The 15,275-nt window shown below is 56.9% G+C and overlaps 1 protein-coding gene across 1 annotated transcript; it reads left to right on the forward strand.

Moving 5' to 3' along the window:
• Window positions 1–14,936, forward strand: ANO9 (anoctamin 9). Its single transcript, XM_019281352.3, has 24 exons — window positions 1–283; window positions 3,942–4,010; window positions 4,206–4,322; window positions 4,568–4,704; window positions 4,988–5,037; window positions 5,286–5,344; window positions 5,554–5,636; window positions 6,338–6,472; window positions 6,573–6,669; window positions 6,956–7,016; window positions 7,909–7,991; window positions 8,251–8,355; window positions 9,049–9,213; window positions 9,293–9,329; window positions 9,808–9,919; window positions 10,078–10,135; window positions 10,280–10,377; window positions 10,517–10,683; window positions 11,102–11,254; window positions 11,477–11,624; window positions 12,091–12,201; window positions 12,296–12,389; window positions 12,486–12,598; window positions 14,236–14,936. The coding sequence occupies exons 1-24, from the start codon at window positions 278–280 to the stop codon at window positions 14,261–14,263; spliced, it is 2,286 nt and encodes a 761-aa protein (XP_019136897.1). The 5' UTR covers window positions 1–277; the 3' UTR covers window positions 14,264–14,936.
• Window positions 14,937–15,275: the final 339 nt, after the last annotated feature.

Genomic DNA, 15,275 nt, shown 5'->3' on the forward strand with positions numbered 1-15,275 from the left:
GGTGAAGGGCAGCTCCTTTGCCTCCTCCCGATATCTGCCCACTGCCAGGCAGAGGCAGCTCCCTCCCAAGGCAGGCACGAGTCCCACACGGAAGTCACGGCACCACTCGGTTCACATGAGACCTCTGAGACCTCGGTCGAAGGAGGTGGGGAAGGAAACCACAGAGTGAGAGAGCCCAGGAGCCTCCAGCCAGTCCTGCCCGCCAGTCCGCTCCTTAGGGATCTGCCCCGAGGGGCTCCAGGAGAGAGGGGCACCGAGGAAGGCTCTCCGCTTCACCATGCAGGTAGGAACAGAAACTGCCCCGATATTCCCAGGATGCTGCTTTCCAGCACCTCTGAGTACCTCTGGCTTGGAAACATGGGATACACTAACCTCCAATCTCTACCACTCCTCTGCTTTTGGCCTTTAAGGTACAAAATTCCTACCACAGGTGTGTGACAGGGAAAGCAGGATGTGCTGCTGGTCCCATGCACCATCCCAAGGTGTAGTGGGGTCACACTGGCCCCACATGTTGGTCCCAGAGTTCAGAGGTGCCAGCGCACAGATCAGAGAAAGATGGTATGGATGGAGCTTATGTAAAACTAGGAACAAGCACTGCAGAGATGACAGCCCCAGGTGTTCCAGGAGCACCTGGCATACAGCAAGGGCAGAGGAGGAGCTGTGATCTTTTTCTTCTCTACCTTGGAAGAAAAGATGTGGGTTTTTCTCCTGGAAAAAGCCAGGCAAACTCTCCAAGGTCAGGGCAGGTAGTAAAGGTACAGCTCTGCCTGTCCAAGCAAAGGCTGTCCCACTTCTCAGGAAGCCATGGGCTAAGCTGGAAGTGCTCCAAGGGAAGCTGTGTAAGAATCATCCTGGAGATAAGAGCAATTTGATCATCTCAGTGTGGGTGATGGGAACCACCCAATACCACACCAATCCATGAGTGGAAAGGAAAACAAGGATGCCGGATCCTATCCAGGTCCTTATCCTGAGTTACTCACACGGGTGACTCCACACCCAGCCCAAGGGTGCCCGTGGCCATTTCCCAGGAGGAACGCTCAGGGCAGCGGGTCACCTGGCCAGGGGACAAGGACCAGTGACACACTCAGGGGCACAGAAACCCACTTGAACACGGACATTCCTGCTTCCCATTGTGCCGGTCACTTCTACACCTTTGCACCGCGGCACCTCCACATCCTGTTCCAGCCACAGGGCAGGGAGGAGTGAAACTGAAACTATCCTTCCTGAGAGCAGGGATGGAGTCCAGGGTTCCTACTACCACTGCAGAGCCCAGACGGCCCTACCTGCACCTGATCTCACTGCCCTGCGAGGCCAGAGCACAGCAGCCACCATCAGACAGCGTCCCTAATTCCCAGGAAAAAACAGTTAGGTGTGAGAGTAACAGTGATCTGAAGTCCCTGCCCTCTGCGGCTACCCCTGCCCAGACATCCCTGCCTTCCCATCAGGACCTGCAGTGGCAGGACAAGGGGGAATGGCTTCAAACTGCCAGACAGCAGGGTTAGATGGGATATTGGGAAGAAATCCTTCCCTGTGAGGGTGGGGAGGCCCTGGCACAGGGTGCCCAGAGGAGCTGGGGCTGCCCCTGGATCCCTGGCAGTGTCCAAGGCCAGGCTGGACAGGGAGGCTTGGAGCAGCCTGGGCCAGTGGAAGGTGTCTGGGCCCATGGCAGAAGGTGGAACTGGACAGGCTTTAAGGTCCCTTCCACCCAAGCCACTCTGGGGTTCTGGGATTCTATACACACTCCATATGGCCTCAAAAGCAAGCTGGGCACCCGCATGGCAGCCTGGGCCCCAGCAGCTGCTGGGATGAATCCAACACCCCATTTGTGAGCCCACCTTGGTAACCACTTCCCAAGGAAGTGGACATGCTGGCTTAGACTCCCAAGCAGGACTGTGCCTGCAGGCATTGGAGTTGGGAGCCACCTGGGAACAGAAGGTGTGATGCCAGCAGATCCCTTCACCTCATCTTAAGCTCTACTGGGGTCAGCAGCAGCAGGAACAGTGTGCCAAGGTGGCATTAGGAACACCCAAAAACATCCCCGTACCCAAAGGATGGCTTCCCCTCCCCATCCCCATGATCGCAGGCAGCACTGGCAGGGAATTGCTGCAGGATGAGGCTGGTGCACATGGAGGCTGAGAGAAACCAGCCAGGCAGGAATGAGCCAACATGACAGCAGAGAGTGTGCCAAGCCAGATCTGTGCCAGCATCAGAGCACTCACTGGCAGTGGGTAGATCCCAGAGAGGCTCCCACTCCCTCCCTGTGCCCAGAGAGGGGCTCAGACTGGGATACAGGGAACTGCTGCACCCAATCCTGCGCCCCAGACCTGGTTAGAGCAGACGACAACACCAGTACCCTCCCTCTGCCTCTTGCCATAAATTGGATACCTTTTATCCAAGAGAAGTTCTGACTCTTGTTACATTAGCACCTCTGGGGGAGAGCACCCCTCTCCTCCAGCCTTTCCGCTTCTCCTTCTTGTCACTCAGTCTCCTCATGGCTCTTGTGCTTCCAGCCCTTTCCTCACCCCGGCCTCTCTGTTCCCATGGCCTCATTCTCCAGTGAAAGCTCGGGATCCAGATCTTACATCAGGGCACAGTTGCAGCACCACAGCTCTGCTGCGAAGATTACAGCTGGAGGAACTCGTCTGGCTGGCCACTCTTTCAGGTCACAGTGTCTCTGGTGACACTGAGTGACAATATTCCCAGCCCGGGCAGCTCCCTCCCACTGCTGCACTGCGTCACCCTCCTGGGGAACAGCGGCGTAACTGTTTGTGGGGACACACCACGAGTCACACCAAGTTGTGGGAAGATCCCCCACAGGGGCAGCTGATGGCTTAAGCTGAAGGACAGCAGGGTTTGATGGGATATTGGGAAGAAATCCTTCCCTGTGGGGGTGCTGAGGGCCTGGCACAGGCTGCACAGGGAAGCAGCAGCTGCCACATCCCTGGAAGTGTCCAAGACCAGGTTGGAGCAACCTGGGATAGTGGCAGGTGTCCCTGCCCATGGCAGGGGATGGGACTGGATGGGCTTGGAGGTCCTTTCCAACACAAACCATTCCACGATACCTGCTTTGTGCTCCCCCAGAGCTGCACCCTTGGATGTCTGAGTGTAATTACCTGTAACCAGGAAGGTGGGAGCTGCACAGCCGTTCTTTCCAGAGCCACTGACACACAGGAGGGAAACAGGGAAAATCCAGAGTTCAAGCAGTGTTTGGACAACACTCTTAGGCACGTGGATGCTTGGGGTGGTCCTGTGCAGGGCCAGGAGCTGGATTCAATTATCCTTGAGAGTCCCTTCCAACCTGGGATATTCTATGGTTCTACGATCAGCAGCTCATCCTCCCCTCTCTGTCCCATGGCTGCAGTCTGAGGCATCCAACCTGTTTTCCAAGGGCTCTTTTCACCTGCTTTCCTGCAGGGTTGTGCCAGCCTCCAAGTGTCCGTGCTCCACTCTCCCTTCACCGGAATTTAAAACTACCTTCCTCACCCTCCCCAAAAAGCCAACAGTGCCCTATCTGATAGGAACAACTGGCAAATGGAAAAGGCCGATTAAAGCCTGTAAAATCCACTGTAGCATGGAGAGAGAGAGGGTGAAGGGTGAACACTTCCCCGCCACAAACATCAGGGCATCGGGTGAAAGAGCTGAGGGAGGGTTTTCCTCCTGGTCCAGATCCCTCACAGCCCCAGGGTGCTGTTGGGCATGATGAGTTCTGGGGAGGCTGCACACCCTCCCAGGGCAGCAGTCCCTGCAGCATCCCTAAACACAAATCCCTGGCTGGCTCGGGAAGACCCCAGACTGGTGACCAGGAGCATGTGGGAGAAGGTTTCACACAAACCGCGTCTTACCTTCCTCCCTGGGCGTCCCTTCAAGGCTGCTGGAAGAGAAAAACACGGGATCTCCCAGGGAGCCTGCTGAAGCCATCCCTTCACTGGTTTTCTTTTCAGCAGGATGGAATTCTGCTGACTCCCTTCAGGGAATCTCCTGTTGAAGACATGGAGCCCTTGGCCTTCCCGGTAAGCTTTGCTCCTTCTGCACCCACAGCGAGTCCAGCCCAGCTCAGAGAGGGGACAAATCCCAATTTCCCCTGCTCATTCCCAGTTCCCCTCTACACAGCCACAATGAGGGTCCAAACCTCTGAGAGGCTGGAGCTGGGAAGGAGAGCTCTCAGCTTTCCATCCCTAATAATTCCCTGCTGGTTTTGTGGGCAGAATGAAGAGAAGTGGGATTTTGTCCTGGTGAGCGACATCCACGAAGTGGACAGCAAGAAGGAGATCAAGAGGAGGAAGTTCCTGGATGAGCTGAGCAAGAAAGGCTTCACCATCAAGGTGAGGGGCTGTGGGAGGAAAAGACAGCAGATACTTGGCCTGGCTTGGGCTCCTGCATCCCAGGAAATGGGAGAGGCCTGAACCATTGAGCTGTTCACCATGTCAGAGCTGGAAAATAACCCACTTGCTCAACCAGCAGAGAGAGACCCCAGCCCCAGGACTCACACAGCCCCCCGCCCTTCCAGCTCTGGCCCTACCCTGCCCCTCTGGCCCTGTTTTAACAGCCCTTCTCTTCCCCTCACCAGAAAATTGAGGACACAAAGCTCTTTTATGGAGTCCGTGCCCCGAAGGACATCTTCCAGAAATACCAGTGTCTCCGCAGGAAGGCTGACAGCAGGCAGCCAACCTCCAGTGACCACGAGGATGTCGAAGATACTGCCAGGTGGGTGCTGAGCTGATTTCCAGCACCCTGAACTCACTGTTCTCCACACCAGCATCCATTTTCCAGCTCGGTTCACAGCTGTGCCAGGCTTTTCATTTTCCACAGAACCTTCCTGCACCTTCCACATCCAAAGCTGATGGCTTCTGACTGCCCACATTTCTCCCTCCCTTGCTTCCCTGGGTTTTAGTGCACACCTTCTCCCTTCTCTGCCCTGTTTTCCTGAGCCACACAACACAAGTCCCTATCCCACAGCAGCCTCTAAACAGAGTTTCTCCTTGTTCAGGATACGGATCGTGAACTTCATTGTGCGCAACACCGTGACGCCCGACTTTGGTAAGGGAACGGGGATCACAGGGGTGATGCTCAGCCTGGATCTGCAGGAAGAATCCTGCCACGTGGTGGGCACTGGCATCTCAACTGCCTTGCCATCCTGGGGAGAATAGAAAAGGGGTGCTCAGACAAGACAATTTACTGCTGCATCCAGAGGCTGGGAGATGTGCACTGCAGGAACCAGCAGTTCCTCTGCTCTGTCTCCCCAAATCCCTAAGCCTAACCCTCTTCCCCTTCTGCTCTGCTCCCAGAGAAGCTGCACGACCTGATGAACAAGAAGGTGTTTGAGGCAGCCTTTCCCCTGCACGAGGTGAGGCTGAGCACACAGCGCCTGGGAGGAAAATCCAGGAGAGATGGAGGAGCAGGACAGGGTGGGGGGGACCTGTGGGTGACCGGGGCTGCACCAAGAGCTCGCTGGGTGAAGGGCATGGCAAAGCTCCCGGCAGCTGCCTTGGAGCTGGGCAGGGCATTAAGGGTGCTCTGATATTCCTGCATCCAACCAACTTCTCTGCTCTCCAGAAAGAAGAGATAAAGAGAATACTAAATGAGAAGTGGGCTCGCTGGGGAGTTTTATTTAAGGAACAGTCAATTGAGGCGATCAGGTAATACAGGCACGAGAGGCAGATCTTTCTAACCAAGAGGTCCCATGTGAAACCCAGAGGGCTCAGTGCCCTTTGCCAGGCTCCTGCATTGTCTAAAAAATCATTAGTTTGAACCTGGCTCTTCTCACAAGCACTGGGCTGCCCCTGCAGCTTCCAAAGCTCTTAGCCTGAGGGTTATCCCTGTGGCTCCAAGCTCCATCTGCTGATCCTGTAAAACAATCCCCGTGTCTGTGCGGACTTAAATGAACCCATTTGGTTTTCAGCCACGTTCAGAAGGCAGGAGAGGTGGGAACGGAGCATCAGTGCTGCACACCCAGCCCGGGGCTGAACTCGGGGCAGTAAAGGCAACATGGGGCTCCTACAACCACATGAAATCCCAGGAAAGACCACGGCTCTTGTTTTTGAAAACTAACTCCATGGGCAGGGGCGGGAGGGCAGAAAGAACATGTTATTTATAAACCTGCCAGGGGGCTCTGGTAGAGAGGCGAGATCTTAAAACAGAGGCGCATCTCTGACAGCTGGCACAAAGTTAATCCTCTGGGATACAGGGCTCCCAGTTCCTCAGTCAGTAGGTCATTTCTTATCCGTGACTCCTACCTGCTCCCCACACCATAGAAACTCAGATACTGCCACCATGGGCATTTTCTAGTGACTCCCAAAATCTAATCTCCTCTCTGGCCACACCTCATCTTTCCTCCTAGGTGCTATTTTGGAGAGAAGGTGGCCCTGTACTTCGCCTGGCTGGGCTGGTACACCTACCTGCTGCTTTTCGCTGCCCTGGCTGGGCTGGTGACCTTCGTGGCTGGGACTACTGTTTTCAGTTCCAGCCGGGTGAGGTAAGGCCCTTGGGAATGCCAAATGCACATCCCGGTCATCTCTGCAGGTGGCTCTGAGCCACCCTTGTCCCCCTTGGCTTCCCTCCTCCTTTCTCTCCAGCAAGGAGATCTGTGACGCCAACACCACCATCATGTGCCCGCTCTGCGACCAGAATTGCTCCTTCTGGGTCCTCTCTGACACGTGCACCTATGCCAAGGTAGGGAACCCCCTTCCCAAGGCAGGCTCAGGGTAAAGGATGGGGAAACACTCCCAGCTCATGCTGCTCCCACATCGCTAAAACAAACCCCCACCCTGGATCACAGCCTCCATCGACATCATGGAATATTTTACCAGCAACAAGCCCCAGTGTCCATCACCTTCCTGCGTTTTGCCCTCCTGCAGCACCTTTACCTGTCTCGGGGGACATGAGCACGGCAAGATCCCGAGGTGCCACAGCGCCTGCACCTCAGTGCCCCATCACACTCTTCCTTCATCTCTTCCAGGTCACTCACATGATTGACAATGAGGCCACAGTGGCGTTTGCCATGTTCATGGCCCTCTGGGGTAGGTGTCCATGTCTGGGTGCCCAGCACACGTGGCTTGGAGAGGGAGCAGAAGGTGGAAAACAGGACACCAACATAGCTTCACCCTTTGGGGGGGGGGTTATACCTCCTCTGCTTCCAGGGCCTTCAGCTCCCCTTCCAGACACAGCAAGAGACAAAACCATTGTGGTGCTATCCTCCAGCTCCCCAAATATTCCTTACCTGAAGCTTGCCCTACCTGAAGCTTCCTCTCAGCACAGCCTCCCCCAGCGCACCCAGCAGTTTTCTAGCAGCTGCCCATAAATGGCCACTGCCACAGGAAGGAGGGGCCTTCAGACTCCTCCTCCACCTTCCCAAATCACTGCACGGCCTCTTATTTGCTGTGGGATGATGGGATCCCATCACTGCCGTAGCTACACACTCATCTGGCTTTTCCACAGCCCTTTCCTTGACCAGCCACCTCAGGATTGGGCTGGGTGTCCCACTCGTGAAGCCACGGCACGGTCCTGGGTGTGTCCGTGGGCTGGGTCACACGGGGATGCACTCAGGAGGGTCGATCCAATAAACAGAAGGGGTGGCTGGAATTGGAGTTGGAGCGGCGTGGCCTTGCCAGGGTGCAGCACAGGACACCCATTCCACCTGAAAAGTGACTTATCCCAAATTCCCTGCAGACACTAGAACAGGCCTGGCTGCCAGTGAAAGCTCACCTGCACTATCCCCATTCCCTCACTGCTGCCCATCCAGGGCCCTTCCAGGTCACCAAGGTGCAGAGGGGACTGCCTGTCCTTCATGGCCCAAGGGCAGTCCAGGCTGGTTCACCATCAGGTTGGATGTGATATGACTCTCTGGGAGACAGAGGAGTGGCTTTCAGAGCCATCCCTAAGTGTCACTGCACTTTCTCCTTCCCAATCCAGCCACTGTATTCCTGGAGCTGTGGAAGAGGAAGAGAGCCACTGTGGTCACCAAATGGAAGCTGCACGAGTGGGATGAAGATGAGGTGAGGACATCATCTTTCCTGCTCGGTGCTTCCCTTTTCAGGGCAGGAGTCACCTGCACCTAGAAAAGACACATCAGAGGGATCCCCTGCCCAGACTGAACTCAATCAGGCTGGGCCATGCTGTTGTGGGTTGGGTGCTCACCCCTGTCCTTCTTCAGCACTGCTCATCCCATATGTCCACTGACACAAGGGGCACAAAGCACTGCTGGGTCCTTTCTCTCCCATTCTTAACTTTAATTTTTTTTTTTTTTTTTTTAAGGAGGAGCTGGCTCTGCAGCTGATCAATAACTTGCAGCACAAACCCCGGTGGTACCAGCACTCCTACTTCCGCAGCACCGTCATCCTCATCTTGGCTCTGCTGCTGGTACGTGCCAGGTGACCACGGGAATGTTTGGTTTAAGGGCAAAGGCACAGACCAGGTTTTTAGGGCAGTTCCATGCCCATCACGAGGATCCCGGGGCTTCCTCGTGCTCGCACCTCACTGTGCTGAGGGCAGGAGCCCCCCACCCTTTAGGGACATGGGCTGAAGGCTCTGCTCTTGCAGTGAGGATCAAGGCAAGGACACGGAGGGCAGGAAGAGGCAAATCCCAATGCGCTTGTTCCCACAGTGGGTCAATGGAGACTGGTTCAGGTGGAGACACAGAATCCTGGAATCATAGAATGTTAAGGGTTGGAAGGGACCTTATCTAGTCCCAACCCCTGTGCCGTGGGCAGGGACACCTCCCACTACCCCAGGTTGCTCAAGCTTTGTCCCACCTGGTCTTGAGCACTGCCAGGGTCAGGGCATCTGCAACATCCCTGGGCAGCCTGTTCCAGTATCTCCCCACCCTCACAGGGAAGAATTTCTTCCTAACATCCAGCCTAAATTTCCCCTCTTTCAGTTTGTACCCGTTACTCCTTGTCTTATCACTACACCCACCTCACGAACCTGTCGGCCTCCACCGAAGGGCCCTGGTTTGCCTTTGAAGCCACGTCCAGAGCCCTGCTGAGGGGACCATCAGGTGGGATGGAACACGTGGCTTCCGTGGCTCCTGACCCCGCCTCTCCCTCTCCACAGATCATGGTGCTGATCGGCATCGCCCACATGCTCGTCATCTACCGGGCGGTGGCCACGGCACTGTTCATGCAGAGCGAAGTGAACCTGCTGAGCAAGCACGCCGACACCATGGCTGTGATGACGGGGGCCGTGCTGCACTACATCACCATCATCATCATGACCAAGGTGAGGAGCCACATGGGGTGCCTGGCAGGATTTCTCCACGGCCAGCCCTCCCTGCTCATCGTGTCCCTCTGTCCTGCAGGTCAACCGGTGTGTGGCCCTCTTCCTCTGTGGCCTGGGTAAGGGAAATGGGGTGTGTGCCACCTGCGGTGCCCTTTTGTCCCTGAGCACAGCCAGCCTCCCATCCCCTTCACTCCCTCCACCAGCACAAGGCAGCTCCCAGGCAGCTCCAGCCCGGGAGGCCAGCAGCCCCCAGCACACACTCACCTGTGGCCCACATGCTGTCCCACAGCCATCTTTGCAGGGACAGTCAACCTACAGGGCTGAGACCTGGCATGAGCAGGAAGCCGCCCCAGCTCCAGGAGAGGTCACAACCTGGATTTCCTCCCAGTCCTAAGGCCTCTTCTCCCTCCCAGAGCTCATGGCTCTGAGGGACCTGGACTGACCTCCATCAGAGGGCTCAGGTGGAGGGCAGAGAAGGCTTCACAAGGGGCAGACACCCTTCAGACCTTCAGAGCTGCGGTGGCACCCATGGGGGCACAGGGCAAGGTCCCGCTGCTCTGTGACCAAGCCCCTGGGCATTGCTCCCTTTCCTAGAGAAACCACGGACCTTGTCCCAGCAGGAGAACAGCTTCGCCGTGAAGATCTTCATCTTCCAGTTCTTCACAAACTTCTCCTCGCTCATCTACATCGCCTTCTTCCTGGGACGGTGAGTGGAGAACACAGGGCAGCCAGGGTTTGGGATGGATGTTGCCCAGGGTGTAAGAACACCCCAGCCCCTCTACCCTCCCCACCAGGCACAGAGGCCCCATTTGGGACTCAGGAGGGCCATGACCCCATGGATATCACTGTTGCTCCCTTGCTCAGGATCAATGGGCACCCAGGGCACTATGTGCGCATTGCTGGTCGCTGGAGGCTGGAGGAGGTGAGGCACCCACTCTCTGACCCCCCAAACAACTCCTCCTCTTCCTTTCCCTACCGCCCAGGGAGCCTCTGGGAAGCTCAGCTTTCTCCCATAGCACCTGCCAAAGGGTCCCTCGGGCCCACCCACCCTTGTTGTCCCCTCCAGTGCCACCCCAGCGGCTGCATCACCGACCTCTTCATCCAGATGGCCATCATCATGCTGCTCAAGCAGACCATCAGCAACATCATGGAGTATCTCATCCCGTAAGCTTCCCACACTGACACTTTTCAGAGAGGAACCCTGGTCGTTTTCCTTTTTCCCTTCCTCCAGGGATGTGCCGGCAGCAGCCCAGCCCTGCTGTCCTCTTCAGGCAGCCACACAAATCCATCTCTCCCACTGCAGCTTGATATCCCACCAGCTACGGAAGAAGCGCAAGCGCCCCAAGAAGAGAAGCATGATGTTAGGAGAGGAGGAGGAGGCAGAGGACCCTTGCAAAAGGAAGTGGCTGAACAACTACGAACTCAATGACGTCTACATCTTCAGCTTGTTCGACGAGTACTTGGAGATGGGTACGTGGGGCAGGGGGCAGATCCACGTGCACTCCTTGGCTGGGGAGTGACAGATGCTAGGGAGGCCGTACGCAGGCAAGGGAGAGCTCTGAGCCACAGCCCCACACCCCGTCCCCCTCCGAGAGCCCTGGGATGCCAAGATCATTCCCAAAACAGAGAGCAGGCAACTGTGCTGGCCTCGGGCCCTGCCTCGGACCTTCCTCTCCTTCCAGGGCCACAGCTGTAACCCCAGGGTGTGCCTGTGCCTGGCTGGCTCAATTATCCCCACAGATCCCACTCTCTGACAGCCCTGTGAGAGCTGGGCGTCCCCAAGACATGGCTGTCTCCCCCTTCCACCCCTGCAAACCCCCTGACCCAAGCCACAAAGCAGGACAAACCCAGTGCTTCACACCAGCACCTGGTGTGTCCCCCTCCACAGTGATCCAGTACAGCTTCACCACCATCTTCGTGGCAGCCTTTCCCCTGGCCCCGCTGCTGGCCCTCATCAACAACATCATCGAGATCCACATGGACACCATCAAGATGACGCGGCTGCACCGGCGCATGGTGCCCAGGAAGGCCAAGGACATCGGTGAGGGGGTCCTGCCAGCTGAGCCCCTGAGCACCCCATGGCCATGGGACAGCACAGGGAGAGCTGTGGGTCGGGCAAGGAGAAGCTGCTTCAGACCCTGCCAGAGGCTGAGGGGCAGCTCGGAGGCCCCTTCCTTGACCTGGCCATGCCAAAGCTGTCCCTGAGCTGGAATGGTGGCAGTGAGCTGGCAGAGGGACCTCACCGGCTGCTCCTCTCCCACAGGGATCTGGCTGCAGATCCTAGAGGCCATCGGCACCCTGGCTGTCATCGGAAACGGGCTGGTGATCGCCATCACCTCTGACTTCATCCCTGTGCAGGTCTACAAGTACATGTACAGCCCCTGCACGAGGGAGAACCACACCAGCATGGAGTGAGTTCAGTTCCGGGACAGTCCCTGCCCACAGCATCCCCACGGCCCTGTCCCCACAGCTGTGTCACCACCTGCCTCGGTGCCACCACCGCAGGAGCGTGAGGCAGCTGAGCTGTGCCCCAAAGCGAGGTGGGGGGGAAAGGGGAGCAGGGGAACATTCCCACACGGCATCACCTTCAGCCTCCCACTCACATCATCCCTGTGGTGGGTGAACTGACTGGGAAGGGCAGCGTGTGACACTGGAGAGCTGCAGGATTCCCAGGATGCAGGCACATGCTCTCTCTTGCCCTCTCCCTGTTCCTCCGAGCCTTGGCTGCCTGACCAAGTTCACTCAAACTGGACAGAAGCCTCCGAGCCCTCCATTTTCACCAGTCTTCGTGAAAGTGGGTAGTGAGAGCCCCAGGTGGGTTCTGCTTCCCCAAGACAGGAGGGTACAATCCATGCTCAGCCCGGTCCTTCCCCACAGCTGCTCCACCGGCTACATCAACAACAGCCTCTCTGTATTCCGCATCCAGGACTTCGAGCCCCACACCAGGGTGCTGCCGGAATTTAAGGGGCACCATATCAAGGAGTGCAGGTAAGAGCAGCCCCCTGCCACGCCCCGCCCCTCACCGGGACATCCGGGCTGGAATGGAGGGGCCTGGGCTGGCACCGACAGAGCTGTGCTGCAGGTACCGCGATTACCGGGATGCCGACGACTACACCTACACCGTCCAGTTCTGGCACATCTTCGCAGCCCGGCTCGCCTTCCTCATCGTCTTCGAGGTGAGCACCCGGGGAGCCAGGAGAGGGCTGGGAAAGGGGTTGGATCCGTGCCTTGTGCCCGGGCTGGGAGCCCCTGACTTCCTTTGCTTCCCACAGCACGTGGCTCTGTGCGTGAAGCTGATCGCAGCCTGGTACATCCCCGACGTCCCCCAGAGGGTCAAGAATGACATTCTGAAGGAAAAATACGAAAATCTCTGTAATGAATCAAGGTGGGTGATGCCCTGGAAGGTGCCAGGTTTCAGGATTTGTCTGCTCTGGGGCCCCTTTTCCTTTAGAAAAAGAGAAGCTCCAAGTTAAAACAAGAAGCGATTCTGCCAAGGGAAGGACTTTGCCCATGTTTTCCATCTAAACTTTGCTTAAAGAGAAAGGATTAAGTATCACAGTGGGAAACAGAACCATTGTACCTGCCCCAGTGCTGCTGTCCCACACTGACTAAGCCCTGCTCTGGCAAGGGCTCAGCCTGACCCCCCTCCATGGCCACCCTGTCCCAGCTGCCACCCATAATCCCGATGGGAGCAGACAGCAGGGTTCAGGGAACACCTGTCGTGGTTTGACACTGGCCAAATACCAGGCACCCAGGACAGCCACTCACTCACCCTCCCCTGCCACAGCTAGGCAGAGGAGAGAAAAAATTAACAAAGGGTTCATAGGTTGAGATAAGGACCCGGAGAAAACACTCCAAGGGCAAAACAGGCTCAGCTTAGAAGTACAAAGTGAATTTAACACTAACAAAACCAGAGGAGGAGGATGAGAATTAATAAGCCCTTAAAAACACCTTCTTTCCCCCAGCCCCTCCCTCCTTCCCACCAACAGTGCGGGAAAACAGGGCACGGGGGTTTGGTCAGTTCGTCACCTGAGGTTTTCTTCCACTGCTCAGGGAGAGGAGTCCTTCCCCTGCTGCACCGTGGGGTCCCTTCCCACAGGAGACAGTTCTCTGTGAACCTCTCCAGTGTGGGTCCACCCTCACGAGCAGGAGTCCTCCCAAAACTGCTGCAAAGTGAGTCCCTCCCACATGTACACAGTCCTCCCAAAACTGCTGTGGCGTGGGTCACTCTTCCACTGGGTGCAGTCCTCCAAGGCCAGGCTGCTGCAGCCTGGGAGCAGGGCACCCTCTCTCCACCGGCTCTCCCACTGGAGCACAGCCTCCTCCACGGGTGGATCTCTGCATCCCCGTGGATCCCCAGGGGCTGTGGGTGGATCTCTGCATCCCCCGTGGATCCCCAGAGGCTGTGGGTGGATCTCTGCATTCCCCGTGGATCCCCAGGGCACAGCTGCTCCACCACGGTCTCACCACGGCCTGCAGAGGAATCTCGGCTCTGGCTCCTGGAGCACCTCCTGCCCCTCCTTCTCCACTGCCCTTGGTGTCTCCCTGTTGTTTCCCTCACAGGTCTCACCTCCTTCTCTTCTCTGACTAGCAAAAAAACCCTGTGGCCCTTTTTGTTTTGATTTTCTTCTGAAATCTGTTATCACAGAGGCGTTACCAACCTCTCTCACTGGCCCAGCTTTGGCCAGCAGCATGTCCATCTTCAGAGCCATCGGGGACTGGCTCTGCTGGACATGGTGGAAGCTTCCAGCAGCTACTCGCAGAAGCCACCTCTGTGGCCCCCCTGCTACCAAAAACCAGCCCATGCCAAACCAACACAACACCACACTGCCACAGCTTTCCATCTCTGCCTTCCTATTGACTGTGGGATTTCCCACAAACAGGGGTTTCCCACAAACAGCCTGTCATTCTTTCTCCATCTATTTTGGGAAAAAAGCCCTGTTCCTGCGCAGAGTGCTTTTCCACACCTCCCAACTCAGACAGTTCCCTTCCCAGCACCTCTCTCCTCTCCTCTCTCCCCAGCATGATGGAATGTGTCTCTGAGGTGTAGCCACCACTCACCAAGGAGAAAGAGAACACGGACTCGAGCCCCTTTCCCAGCCTGGCAGTGCTGCGGGTGCTGGATGAACCCCACGACACAGGGCCACATGTCCCATCTGGGACCGAGCTGGACTTGAACTGGGAAGTGATGACAACACAGTGGCTTCACAGGAGCAGGCTGCTTTGTGACTTGGGAAGGAAGGATGCTGTGGCAGAGCCGGGATGTGCCTCCCAAGCATGGGGAGTGGCTGGGACAGAGCTGTGGCACTGGGGACAAACCCAGGGGCAGCAGCCGGCTGCTGGGCTGCAGGAGATGACCGGGCTCCTTGTCACTCACTTCCTTAAGCACAAGAAACACCACTTTACCTCATTCCAGGCTCCCTCTCCAGCCCTCTTTTTGCACCTTGGCCTCTTTTTCCACTGCCTTCCGTGACCTCCCCACTCTCGAACCACTGGGGAACCCGAGTCCCTCTTTCAGCACACTCCTCCCCGGCATGACTCCCACGTGGCTGCCGCTCCGCCCTGCTGTCCCCATGGACACAGCTCCACCCTGGTGTCTCCATGGACGTTGTTACCTTTTGCTTAGCTCCGGGCTCAGCCGGGTGCTGAGAGTTGTTGCTGGCTCAGCTGCCACCGGCCATCAGTAAATAAACACAACACCCACGTGGACACGCAGACCGTCACCTGCTGCCCAGTATTGCTCCTGCCTTCCTCCTCTGCCATCCCAAATCATCCCCCTTAACCTTTCCTTGTCTTACTGGGGACAATCACAGCAGGTGGGAGCTGGCTGGTGGGACATCAGCCTGGTAAATGTGCCAGGATAATGGAAACACCTGGGGAAAATGGGGAAAACACAGCAAATCCCAAATGATAGGGTTATCCTACCTTTTCCTTTGGAGACACCACTGCTGGCTGCCCCCCCTACTCCAGACAGAACGGGTTTGTCTGTAGCAGGAATGGGGTGACACCCCGGGGCTGGACAGGTGCCACAGCTCAGAGAGGTCTGACAGGGGATCCCAGAG

This window comes from Corvus cornix, chromosome 5 (assembly GCF_000738735.6).
Source record: "Corvus cornix cornix isolate S_Up_H32 chromosome 5, ASM73873v5, whole genome shotgun sequence".
Classification (NCBI taxonomy): domain Eukaryota; kingdom Metazoa; phylum Chordata; class Aves; order Passeriformes; family Corvidae; genus Corvus; species Corvus cornix.